General features: G+C 42.3%; 1 protein-coding gene across 4 annotated transcripts in view; it reads right to left on the bottom strand.

Moving 5' to 3' along the window:
• Window positions 1-14325, bottom strand: part of LOC111973774 (double-stranded RNA-specific editase 1-like) — a 208778-nt gene that overhangs the window by 22478 nt on the left and 171975 nt on the right. For 2 of the 4 annotated variants that reach the window (XM_024001188.2, XM_024001180.2), the window contains 2 exons: window positions 8465-8633; window positions 7979-8130 (listed from right to left, as the gene is read on the bottom strand). In XM_024001188.2, the coding sequence (XP_023856956.1) occupies window positions 7979-8130; window positions 8465-8633 (321 nt within the window). The remainder of the gene's footprint in view (window positions 1-7978; window positions 8131-8464; window positions 8634-14325) is intronic. The other 2 variants (XM_070446886.1, XM_070446889.1) reach the window with 1 other exon arrangement.

The following is a 14325-nucleotide window of genomic DNA, read 5'->3' on the forward strand; positions in this document are numbered from 1 at the left end:
TAAAATTAGATAAAGAAAACAGATAAAAATAAACCTTATGGAACAGCGGGGACTGTGAAGCAACACAAACAGACACATGCATACAAACATATGATAACATACGCACTATACACGCATGTACACATGGATTCTGTGTTATAGATATGTGGTAGTAGAGTAGAGGCCTGAGGGCACATAGTTAATATGTTGTGAAATATGTTATGAATGTATTGTAATGTTTTTCAAATGTATAACTGCCTTCATTTTGCTGGACCCCAGGCAGAGTAGCTGCTTTCTTGGTAGAAGCTAATGGGGATCCATAATAAAATACAAATAAGATTCTTTCAGACCATGAATTAATGTATCTGATTTATTAATGATTTTGTCACTCAAAATCTAAATTGTATTGGTGCAGTCAATAAGCCATTAAGKGTCTGTACCACCAATATCTAAGCAATCCTGGCCACCTGTACATTTACACAGTARATTTGATCATTTAAAATACATGTTACACCAGGCAACAGATACAACTGTCGAGGATACTTACACAAAAAAGTCAAGAGACTTGTTTCTATTGTGGTCCTCTAGGGCATGACACCAAATCACCTCAACAGTGAAAAGGATACGAAAGACAACTTTAAATACAACTTCATTGTATTAATCACAGCATTTCTRAATGTTGGAATCTAATTCAAAAGGCCAACAGGCCTAATCAATTCACTGACTAATTGTACAAGGGTATTTCCTTTTTGTGTTTCTCTGTATGAAGGGAAACAATGACAAAATCGTGTATATGTGACATATAAAGAGGGTGAGTAATCAGAGAAAGGGGTAGAAGTAGAGAGAGAGATAATAGCGAGAGAAAGGAGAGAGCGAGAAAAATAAACGATAGAAAGGAACGAGAGAAAGGAACGAGAGAGTGCGAGAGGGAGATTCTCAATAAGTGTAAAATTCAATTTAAAAAGGTGTCAGCCAGCTAAGTGAGGGGAATGGAGATTGACCCGAAGCTGGGGTTGATTGACTGTGGCTGTCAAAGGTCACTAAACATGTGATGTCACCAAAGGGGACAGCCCTATATGTRCAGTACTAGTCAAAAGTTTGGACACACCTACTCATTCAAGGCTTTTTTCTTTATTTTTACTATTTTCTACATTGTAGAATAATAGTGAAGACATCAAAACTATTAAATAATACATATGGAATCATATAGTAACCAAAAAAGTGTTAAACAAATCAAAATATACTTTAGACTTCAAAGGAGTCACGCCTTGCATTCTCTCAACCAGCATCACCTGGAATCTTTTTCCAACAGTCTTGAAGTAGTTCCCACATATGCACTTTTTAGCTGCTTTTTCTTCACTCTGCGGTCCAACTACTCCCAAACCATATACATTGGGTTGAGGTTGGTTGACTGTGGAGGCCAGGTCATCTGGTGCAGCACTCCATCACTCTCCTTCTTGGTCAAATRGCCCTTACACAGCCTGGAGGTGTGTTTTGGGTCAATGTCCTGTTGAAAAACAAATGATAGTCCCACTAAGCGCAAACCAGATGGGATGGCATATCACTGCAGAGCGTTGTGGTAKAAGTATGCCTTGAATTCTAAATAAATCATTGACAGTGTCACCAGCAAAGCACCCTCATACCATCACAACTCTTCCTCCATGCTTCATGGTGGGAACCACACATGCGTAGATCATCTGTTCACCTACTCTACGTCTCACAAAGACACGGCAGTTGGAACCAAAAATCCCAAAATTGGACTCAACCAGACCAAAAGACATCTTTCCGCAGGTCTAATGTCCATTGCTCGTGTTTCTTGGCCCAAGCAAGTCTCTTCTTATTGGTGTCCCTTAGTAGTGATTTATCTGAAGCAATTCAACCATGAGGCCTGATTCCATGCAAGTCTCCTCTGAACAGTTGAATGTTGAGATGTGTCTTACTTGAACTCTGAGCAATATTTTGGCAGTAATGGCTGAGTCTGGTAACTCTAATGAACTTATCCTCTGCAGCAGAGGTACAGTTGCAGTCGGAAGTTTACATACACTTAGGTTGGAGTCATTAAAACTTGTTTTCAACCAACTCCACAAATTCTTGTTAACAAACTATAGTTTTGCAAGTCAGTTAGGACATCACATTGTGCATGAGACAAGTCATTTTTCCAACAATTGTTTACAGACAGATTATTTCACTTATAATTCACTGTATCACAATTCCAGTGGGTCAAGAAGTTACACTAATTGACTGTGCCTTTAAAACAGCTTGGAAAATTCCCCAAAAATTATCATGGCTTTAGAAGCTTCTGATAGGCTAATTGACATAATTTGAGTCAATTGAGGTTGTACCTGTGGATGTTATTTCAAGGCCTACCTCAAAACTCAGTCGGAAAATGGAAAAATCAAAAGAAATCAGCCAAGACCTTGGAGCAATTTCCAAACGCCTGAGGTACGCACGTTCATATATACAAACAATAGTACACAAGCATAAACACCATGGACCAAGCAGCGCTCGTCTGCAGGTGCACTACGTGTTCTGTCTCCTAGAGATTAACGTACGTTGGGTGCGAAAAGTGCAAATCAATCCCAGGACAACAGCAAAGGACCTTGTGAAGATGCTGGAGGAAACAGAGGTACAAAAAGTATCTATATCCAAAGTAAACACAGTCCTGTATCTACATAACCTGAAAGGCCACTCAGCAAGGGAGAAGCCACTGCTCCAAAACCGCCATTAAAAAACGACTACGGTTTGCAACTGCATATGGGGACGAAGATCGTACTTTTTTGGGAGAAATATCCTCTGGTCTGATGAAACAAAAATAGAACTGTTTGGCCATGATGACCATCTTATGTTTGGAGAAAAAGGGGATGCTTGCAGCCGAAGAACACCATCCTAACCGAGAAGCCGGGGTGGCAGCATCATGTTGTTGGGGGCTTTGCTGCAGGAGGGACTGGGTGCGCTTCACAAAATAGATGTCATCATGAGGGAAGGAAAATTATGTGGATACATTGAAGCAACATCTCAAGACATCAGTTCAGGAAGATAAAGCTTGGTCGCAAATGGTTCTTCCAAATGGATAATGATCCCAAAGCATACTTCCAAAGTTTGTGGCAAAAATGGCTTAAGGACAACAAAGTCAAGGTATGCGGACGTGGTCATCACAAAGCCCTGACCTCAATCCATAGAAAATTTGTGGGCCGAACTGAAAAAAGCGTGCGAGCAAGGAGGCCTACAAACCTGACTCTGTTACACCAGCTTTGTCAGAAGGAATGTGCCAAAATTCACCCAACTTATTGTGGGAAGCTTGTGGAAGGCTACCCGAAACATTTGACCCAAGTTAAACAATTTAAAGGCAATGCTACCAAATACTAATTGAGTGTATGTAAACGTTGACCCACGTGGAATGTGATGAAAGAAATAAAAGCTGAAATCAATAATTCTCTCTACTATTATTCTGACATTTCACATTCTTAAATAAAGTGGTGATCCTAAACTGACCTAAAACAGGATTTTTTATTAGGATTAGATGTCAGGAATTGTGAAAAAAACTGAGTTTTAGTATGTATTGGCTAAGGTGATGTAAAACTTCCCGACTTCAACTGTAACTCTGGGTCTTCCTTTCCTGTGGTGTCCTCATGAGAGCCAGTTCCATCATAGCACTTGGTTTTATCGATGCACTTGAAGAAACTTTTAAAAGTTCTTGACATTTTCCGGATTGAACTGAACCTTCATGTTTTAAAAGTATGATGGACTGTCATTTCTCTTTGCATATTTGAAGCTGTCTTGTCATAATATGGACTTGGTCTTTTTACCAAAATATATCTATCTTCTGTTATACCCATACCATTGTCACAACACAACTGATTGGTTCAAACGCTGTAGGAAAGAACATTCCATAAATCAACTTTTAACAAAGAATACCTGTTAATTGAAATGCATTCCAGGTGACTACCTCATGAAGCTGGTTGAGAGAATGCCAAGAGTGTGCAAAGTTGCCATCAAGGCAAAGGGTGGCTACTTTAAAGAATCTCAAATATAAAATATATACACTTTCGGTGACTACATGATTCCATGTGTTATTTCATATTTTTGGATGTCTTCACTATTATTCTACAATGTAGAAAATAGTAAAAATGAAGAAAAACCCTTGAATGAGTAGGTGTGTCCAAACTTTTGACTGGTACTGTATATGTTGTGGTATCCCAGGAGGTCTACCCCGGGTGTTGGTGATAGAGGGGAGGTCGGTGTGGCGACGGTTCCCTCTGCTGGGAGAACCCGGGCTGGGCAACCCGAAGCTGGTGGCACCAATTAGGGGTAATTAGGGGAGAGTGCCAACCAGCTGTGCAGACCACAAATGGAGCACCGTGGCACACCGCAGGAGAGTCAAAGGGAGAGGCAAGGAGTGCACTGACAGAGGGGAACAAAGCTCCCGGAGACTAATGAGAAGGACCGAGCCATCCAAGCTATTTTGTTACGTTTATTAATTTTTGCTTCGTAAAGTCGTGTTTTCTGACTTGAACCACCCTGTCTCTGTGTCCATCCCTGTGCGCTCAACCCAACACCCCACGGTTTTACCACAATATATGAAACATTTTCCTTCATAGAAAATACATTAGTGCAACACATTCAGCAGAAAATAACTTAATTTGTGCAACACAGAAGTGCAACTCTATTTGTCTGGCAGCCACACTTACAATGAAAAAGCAAGGTCTTTCTTGTAAATACGATCCATGGCCATCATAWTTCWAATGTTTAGGCCTATCATAGAAAGAATGCAGCCAGCTACATTTTCTAATATTTTGCTTAAAAGGTAATCTTGCACTTTATGAAGAAAAATAGGCTGGCTACACTGAGAAACGTACCGGAGAAAAGTAGCTACCTGTTTGTAAATTCTCATCCGAGTTTAGAAGTGCAACTGAGGCACAAAATTAGTCTTATGCCRAGCAGAAGTTACAATAAGAAGCATTTTAGATCCGCGTTTCGTAAACGCGGCTCGATATTTCTTACGCGTTCTTTTWCCCCCCGCGTGCAAAATGGAGAATTCTGCGTTAACACGACCCCTAAATTAACTTGCTATCTAAGTAAGTGGATGAATTATTAAGCTGACSAGGCATCATATTGTGTTAGCTTCCTGCCGTGTTTGAGTAGTCTATCTTCTTATCTACCTATCTTTCCGATTTGGTCCTGCCGTACATACCTACACGTACGCTACGGTCACAAGATGCAGGCCTCCTAATTGTCCCTAGAATTTCTAAGCAAACAGCTGGAGGCAGGGCTTTCTCCTATAGAGCTCCATTTTTATGGAATGGTCTGCCTACCCATGTGAGAGACGCAGACTCGCGTCTCAAACCTTTAAGTCTCTATTTTACTGAGCAGACTCATCTCTTCAGTGGGTCATACGATTGAGTGTAGTCTGGCCCAGGAGTTCAAGAGTTGAACGGAAGGCTCTGGAGCCAACGAACTACGCCCCCTTGTCTGTCTCTGACTGGCGGTTCCCCTCTCTCCACTGGCGATTTCTGCCTCTACCCTGATTACAGGGGCTGTCACTGGCAATATGCGGTGGCTCTTCCATGCCGTGCCCTAGGAGGGTGCGTCACTTGAGTGGTTGAGTCACTGACAGGATCTTCCTGTCCTGGAGTTGGCGCCCCCCCTTGGTTGTGCCTGTGGCGAGATCTTTGTGGGCTATACTCGGCCTTGTCTCAGGATGAGTAAGTTTGGTGTTAAGAATCCCTCTAGTTGGTGTGGGGCTGTGCTTTGGCAAAGTGCTGGTGGAGGTTATACCTGCCTGTTTGGCCCTGTCGGTAATTGGGGTATCATCGGATGGGGGCCACAGTGTCTCCTGACCCCTCCTGTCTCAGTCTCCAGTATTTACGCTGCAGTAGTTATGTGGTGGGGGCTAGGTCAGTCTGTTGTATCTGGAAGTACTTCTCTGTCTATATTGCCGTGTTGAGTTGAAGTATGCTCTCTCCTAATTCTATCTTTCTCTCTTTCTTTCTCTCTCTCTGGAGGACTGAGCCCTAGGACCATGCCTCAGGACTACCTGGCAGTGATGACTCCTTGCTCTCCCCAGTCCACCTGGCCGTGCTGCTGCTCCAGTTCAACTGTTCTGCCTGCGGCTATGGAACCTTACCTGTTTCACCGGACGTGCTACCTGTCCCAGACCTGCTGTTTTCAACTCTTAGAGACAGCAGGAGCGTAGAGATACTTTATGATCGGCTATGAAAAGCCAACTGACATTTACTCCTGAGGTGCTGACTTGTTGCCCTCGACAACTACTGTGATTATATTATTTGACACATATGCTGAGTCATTTGAGACATTTGACATCTTGGCCTGTTTGTTATAATCTCCACCCGGCACAGCCAGAAGAGGACTGGCCACCCCTCATAGCCTGGTTCCTCTCTAGGTTTCTTCCTAGGTTTTGGCCTTTCTGGGAGTTTTTCCTATCCACCGTGCTTCTACACCTGCATTGCTTGCGTTTTGGGTTTTAGGCTGGGTTTCTGTACAGCACTTTGAGAGTATCAGCTGAATGTAAGAAGGGCTATATAAATACATTTGATTTGATTTAGTCAAAATCCTTGGATGAGGTATTTGTACAGCTGCCACTGCGATCTTGGTTTCCTTGTGTTTTTGTCTCTCCTTCTCTGCCTGTCTGCTCTCCCCCCTCTTCTCCGGCAGGCCCGTTGCCTAGCGACTCCAGAAAGACACAGCTTTTGTGTGACAAGTGCTCGCGAGAGGCAGTCTTGTTCTTCCTACAGACAAGCATGCGTCAAAACTTTGCTCATTTGCGCAATGTCTCTCGTTCACATTCAGTTGTTAATGTCCAGACTCACCAAATATGACATTCGGTAACTCCTAGCTACACATGTATAACTTTATGAGCTGGATTGACTGTCTTTGCAATTTGTTTATTTTCATTTGCGCTCATTAGCATATTTAGCKASCACCTTCCATGGAAATTCACTTTTACTYGAGCCAATTKTGTTAGCATTCTGGTAATAGACGCTCAATGGGTTTTTRTTTTTTGGGGGGCGCCMCCTTGTGTRCTAAGCCGGTAATAGCGTAAATCCCGAGGTGAGAGAAGGATGGTATGATGAAATGAAAATCTGGATACCGCCCAACCCTATAACGCATTGTAACTCTGGATCAAACATAGTGATCATAAATGTTGATACTGTAAATGACAAAATGTTTTAAATATGGAAATGTGTAGTGCACATTTGGACTCACGACTGTGTGGTTTGCTTGTATGACATCAAAGCAGTATTTATTATAATCCTTAACATCTCATCATTCAGAACATCTCATCTTTCCACTCCTCTCGATTTGCAGCTTTCCCCTCACAGACAACAACAAATGCTGAATAGTAGCACATTTAACGGGACGGATAGGGGCATCTTCTTGTCGCGCGCAGTCCTGTAGTTTGGAACGGCTGTCAGTCAAAACCCAATCAGCGCTGTGAAGCGGAGAACTTSGAGGWMTGACGTCATGTATAGCATATTACTGTACGGCCCCCCTGAGGTTCCAATTTAGGTGCTTGTCAATGGCCAAATCTGACATTTGACGATTTGCGGGCAATCGGTTCAGAAAAACAAATCACAAATGTATATATTTTTTCAAAGCAAACAGGCACCTCTTTCAGAGTCTAACACCAATTGGTGGTGCTCTTTTTCACTTGCATTAAAGGGATCGTTGAGTGAATTGCATTAAGTTAAAAACAATACGTTTATGATCGGAAATGCTCTTCTAGGTTTATTTGACGGWGCATCACACATTAACAGTCTGACTAGTAACCAATAACTAGGCTTCATATAAATAAGGGTAGAATGCATTCACAGCCCGATTCACATCTACAAGCATTAAGCAGGCGGTGGATAGCCAGACATACGCATCTGATGAAAAAGACAGGTTATCACGCCATCACGGTACATGGTGGCACAGAAGKKTCAGCAAGAGGTTTGGTCACATCTCTTACTGTCATACGGTAAGGAGTGGTGCCTCATACCTTCCATGCCGGCCTCGTGCGGCGAGAAGATGCGCGCGTCTCCGCAGGGYGAGGTGCTGATGTAGAGGTGGAACAGGACGTTGTCCTTCAGCCGGTAGCCACGCTTGTCACAGCGCATGAATATAGACTTCAGCTGTTCCTCCTTGTTGCTGCTAATGGACAGAGGGTGACAAAAGGGGGACGGTGTAAAGTGTGGGCAGAGGGACCACGTTTCACAGAAAACTAAAATGACTAAAAGAAGCAGCTGAAGCAAGAGCAAAAAAAGGAATGCCATGTTGCAATTGAAGAAACAACTTGCGACAATTGCAGCGTATAGAAAAAGTTACGCAACAGTGGACTTGATTTTACATCTAAACACAAATCAAGGACTGTGACTTCGCGACACACGAAAGGTTAGCTACAACCAACAAACTCCAGTCAAAATGAGAGTCATTGGTTTGTATTTTCAATGGCCTCTGCCATTGCCTCCACCCCTTGACYTCTCACCTYAGGAAGTGCTCCAGCTGGGCGTAGAGGTACCGGATGAGCGAGCGGCGGGCGATAATCTCTGCGTGGCAGTCGTTGAGCGCCAGGCCGCGGTCGCTCATGTACTCGCCGTTGATGCACTTGGTGCCCGTGGAGACGCAGATCACCTGGGCCTCTTTCACGTCCGAGCCTGGGGGTAGGGAACAGACAGGCTCAAAATGCACCTTTACATTCAATGAAAGCATTCGTGTTTGTGGTTTTTACTTTTCTATTATTCCATTTAATAGAGAGAGATATACATAGCAGTACGAGTCAAACTTGGAACACCTACTCATTCAAGGGTTTTCTTTATTTGTACAACTTTCTACATTGTAGATTATTAATGAGACATCAAAACTATGAAATAACACAAATGGATCATGTGTAACCAAATATATGTTAAACAAATCAGAAACATATTTGGAGATTCTCTTCAAAGTAGCCACTCTTTGCCTTGATGACAGCTTTGCCCACTCTTGGCATTCTCTCAACCAGCTTACCTGGAATGTTTTCCAACAGTCGTTGAAGGAGTTCCACATATGCTGTCACTTGTTGGCTGCTTTTCTTTCACTCTGCGTACCAACTCATCAAAACCATCCTCAATTGGGTTGAGGTCGCGTGAATTGTGTGTAGGCAGGTCATCCTGATGCAGCACTCCATCACTCTCCTTGGTTAAATAGCCCTTACACAGCCTGGAGATGTGTTTGGTCATTGTCTGTGAAAAACAAATGATAGTTCACTAAGTGCAAAAACCAAATGGGATGGCGTATGCTGAGGAATGCTAGCGGTAGCCATGGCTGGTTAAGTGTGTCTTAAATTCTAAATAAATCACAGACTGTGTCACAGCAAAGCACCATCACACCTCCTCCATGCTTTCACGGTGGGAACCACACATGGGAGATCATCCGTTCACCTACACGGCAGTTTGAAACAAAAATCTCATCACATTTGGACTCATCAGATCAAAGGACAGTTTCCACCGGTTTTATGTTCCATTGCTCATGTTCTTGGCCAAAGCAGTCTCTTCTTCTTATTGGTGTCCTTTAGTATTGGTTTCTTTGCAGCATTCGACCATGAAGGTCTGATTCACACACTTCCTCTGAACAGTTGATGTTGAGATTGTCTGTTACTTGACTCTGTGAAGCATTTACTTATTGGGCTGCAATCTGAGTTGTTTACTCTATTGAACTTATGCTCTTGCAGCAGAGGTAACTGTGGGATTTATTTCCTTTGCGGTCCATGATAGCCATTTTCATCATAGCGCTTGGTTTTTGCGACTGCATTGAAGAAACTTTCAAAGTTTGACATTTTGCGGATTGCCTGACCTTCATGTCTTAAAGTAATGATGGACTGTGTTTCCTTGCTTATTTGAGGTGTTTTGCATAATATGGACTTGGTATTTTACCAAATAGGGCTATCTTCTGTATACCACCCCTACCTTGTCACAACACAACTGATTGCCTCAAAACGCATTAAGAAGGAAGGAAATTCCACAAATTAACTTTTAACAAGGCACACTTGTTAATTGAATTCATTGCAGGTACTCATATGTCATGAATCTGGTTGAGAGAATGCAAACTGTCAAGGCAAAGGGTGGTTACTTTGAAGAATCTCACATAAAATATTTTTGACTAACACTTTTTTGTTTACTACATGATTCCATGTGTTATGTCATTATTTTGATGTCTTCACTATTATTCTACAATGTAGAAATGGTTATAAAAAAAATAAGAAAAATCCTTGAATGAGTAGGTGTGTCAACTTTTGACTGGTATTGTAAATTCTAAGCTGGGGGCTTATAAGACCACATTTCATTAATTTTCAAGACATGTAGCAGTAGAAAATGTCACAATATTGGAAATATAACTTCAAGTAAAATAATCAATGTTCAGTAGGCTACAGCAGAACACAATGTTAGGAATGTCATGTTCATATTACAAAGTTGTTATGTACTGTGAAGGTAAAGAGAAAAAAAAGTCCTTCCTTAGTTTTTCAAAACCTCCCACAATGACTCCCCATGTCAGCTCATTTAACTCCTTGAGAGTCCTGGGGCTGTGACATTTAGCTTCATAAGTCTGCTCTGAACACTCTAGCGTTCGTATTTTGAGTGTTAACTATAACCTGGTGTCCTCTCTAGCCTTGTCTACAAGGCTTTCTGCCACCAAATACGCCTTGGTTCGGGCATGTTCAAACTTACTCTTTTTCTCATCTCTTTGCTAGTTTAATCCCTCCAGTCGTTTCTAGACCAAGCCCCTACTTTTTGCGTGTTGTACAGCCCAACATTAAATTCTGCATGACAGCAGGGCTTGTACGTTTGCTTGTTCTTATACTGCAATTTGCACCTGCTCCGAGCACTTCATTGATGGATGCACTGCCCCTCCCCCACCAGCTCCCCGTCTCCTGCTGAGTCTGACTCGCTAGTGGAGGTGCGGTGGTGATGCTGAACTGGTGGGATTAGCAGCACTGCTAGCTAAGGCATCGCCAACAGTTTGCCCATCACTTCTCTCCTTCGGCAATGACAGTTCTCTGGCTCGTTCTGGGTTCAATTCACCATCTTTCTCAGGATTTTTGGACTTAAAAATATCAAACTCGATTGCCTTTTCTTATCACTTTTTATTTGGCTTTCCCACGATTAAAATTCAGTAGGATGACAACACGTGACGTGATACGTAAGGACGACCTCTTCACTAGCTGACCACTATACCAAGACGTGTGTCAAGATCAGTTCCTTACATACCGGCCTCCCCATAAACCTCTAAGTACAAATAAGAGAGCAGGACTGGAATCAGTGTGGCAGGATAGGATGATTACACAGAAGGATCACCACACTATTACATGATTGATGCGGAACAAATAAGGTCAATTCTGAGAGGTGCCGGATCCTGTTCAAATTAAGTACTGGTGAAATACTTAGTGGTTCTATCTTTAAAGTTACGAGCTTATGCCGCGACCGTTTGTGGTAGATGGTGGCATTCTGTCATTGCACCACACTATCACAAGGGGGAGTTAAAACGCGGATCTATCGGTAGTCTAAACTGTGGCAATTAATGGAGGCGTCTCTCCTCTGGCACTAGAGTCCTGCATCAGGCAACAACAACAAACTGTCGGTGGTTCTGAAGTTAAGAGAGAACTTGGGTAAATCAATGGGGAATTCCACTTGACTGACATGTGGACTGACGATTTTCGAAAAATTGGCACGGTGTGCTTTTGGTTTCTCTCTCTAAAAACAGAAATAAATAATACAAAAAAACTCGGGCTTTATTTACAAATTAGTACGAATGTCTCACCCATGTTCAAGAATGGCCTTTTTCCTTTTCAGATTACAATCGCACTTTTGGTTATTTGAAACTAAATCTCCAAAATATTATTATTTTTTAAACAAGCCGTAGAAATTTGGTTGCAATTTCAGTAAAAAAAAAAAAAGTAAGGAACTTGTCTGTCGGCCCTGCATTAGACCAAAATTGGTTAAAGAAAATTGTGATAAACAATATATACCCACCGTCTCTTGCGCATGTCATTTTACTCTTCATTATGCATCCTTATTTACAATATCTATTATTATTTTTATTTATTAACCCTGCATTAGAATTATAAAAAGCCCCTTAGGGCAAATCTGGTCTGTGAGAATATTAACGAAGCGAGCGTAAAAGGCATTTAGTTCGTCTGGTAGGCTTGGTCAACTAGCGTCTGGGTTTCCCTTTGTAGTCCGTAAAGTTTTCAAGCCCTGCACATCTGACGGCGTCAGAGCCGGTGTAATAGGATTCAGTCTTAATCCTGTATTTACGCTTTGCTTGTTTGATGGTTCATCTGCGGGCATAGCGGGATTTTTTATAAGTGTCCGGATTAGTGTCCTGCTCCTTGAAAGCGGCAGATCTAGCCTTTAGCTCGATGCGGATGTTGCCTCTAATCCATGGCTTCTGGTTGGGATATGTATATACGTTCACTGTGGGGAAGATGTCGTCAATGCACTTATTGATGAAGCCGATGACTGAGGTGGTATACTCCTCAATGCTATTGGATGAATCCGGAATATATTCCAGTCTGTGCTAGCAAAAAGTCCTGTAGTGTAGCATCCACGTCATTTGACCACTTCCGTATTGAGCGAGTCACTGGTACTTCCTGCTTTAGTTTCTGCATCTCTGTGTGAGGAGATATTTCCCTCTGGTTGCACGTGTGAATGCTGGTAAGAATGAAGTAAAATGGATTTAAGTTTGCCTGCATTAAAGTCCCCGGCCACTAGGAGCGCCGCTTCTGGTGGAGCATTTTCCTGTTTGCTTATGGCTTATAGAGATGGTTGAGAGCGGTCTTAGTGCCAGCTTTGTTCTGTGGTGGTAAATAGATGGCTAAGAAATATAGATGAGAACTCTGTTGGTAGATAGTGTGGTCCACAGCTTATCATAAGGTACTCTACCTCAGGCGAGCAATACCTCAAATTCTTTCATATTCGACATCGCGCACCAGCTGTTATTGACAAAAGACACACACACTCACCCCTCGTCTTACCAGACGTAGCTTCTCTGTTCTGCCGGTGCATGGAAAATCCCACCAGCTCTATATTATCCGTGTCGTCGTTCAGCCCAACTCGGTGAAAGTATTCATTTTTTTGTCCCCTTGGTAGGAAAGTCTTGATCGTAGGTCATCGATTTTATTTTCCATGATTGCGCGTTGGCAATAGAACGGATGGCAGTGGGAGTTTACTCTCTCGCCTATGAATTCTTAGAGGCAACCGACCTCTGCCCCTTCTTCTCTGTGTTTTCTTCACGGAAATGACGAGGATTTGGGCCTGTTTCCGGGGAAAGCAGTACGTCGACTCGTTAAAGAAAAATGAATTACACCCAAAGTCATCTAATTCAGCAGCATTTGCGCTGCTGTGAGACAAGCATGGGGATTGGTCTTGATAACACGATGAGATTTTATTTCACTTTATCTCCGTTTCGGTATTGGTTAGCCTACAATTAGGCTGTGGAAATGTTAGAGTTATTTTGCTCCTAGTAGCCTACTCTCGACCAGTCAATTGTACAGCGCCATATTTTCCTAACGGAAACCCTGAGTTTTTTTTTTCTTGGAATAGAAATACCATAATATTAATCAAATTAATTAAGCTACATTTCTTAAAATCAATCCCATATACTATGTTCTTACAAAAAGGTTTTTAAATTCTCTTGTACAGCCAATATTACAAACTGTCAAATGCTCTCAAAGATGCCCTCTGGTGGTCAAACTAGCACTAACTAGCATTAATGGCAACAATGGCTGACACTTAAACAACGCGCCATAGAATTCTGTTGCTGTCACGTATACTCCCTCTCCGGCCTCTAGGTCATCAGGCTGCTGATTTCCGCACACCTGTCACCATCGTCAAGCGCACCAGTGCCTCATGACACTCACCTGGACTCCATCACCTCCTTGATTATCTTCCCTATATCTGTCGCTCCCCTTGGTTCTTCCTCAGGTGTTATTGACTCTGTTTCATGTCGGTGCGCCGTTTGTGTTTCGTGTTTTAATGTTTAACACTCACTCTCTGTACTTGCTTCCCGACTCTCAGTGCACTCGTTACAGTGGCAGCCCGCAAGGTGTGCTGCAGTATGACGCAACTTTTAAAGGAAGAACCACTAAGTAAATTAGATTTCTGTATTTCATTTTCAATCAATTTTGGCAGAAATTTCTAAAAACATGTTTTCACTTTGTCATTATGGATTATTGTGTGTGATGGGTGAGAAAAAAAATCTATTTAATCCATTTTGAATTCAGGCTGAAACGCAACAAAAGTGAATTAAGTCAATAGGTAGGAGTACTTTATGAAGGCGCACTGTATATGTCCCTTATCTAAATGCAATGAAATG

Source organism: Salvelinus sp. IW2-2015, linkage group LG2, assembly GCF_002910315.2.
Source record: "Salvelinus sp. IW2-2015 linkage group LG2, ASM291031v2, whole genome shotgun sequence".
NCBI lineage: Eukaryota > Metazoa > Chordata > Actinopteri > Salmoniformes > Salmonidae > Salvelinus > Salvelinus sp. IW2-2015.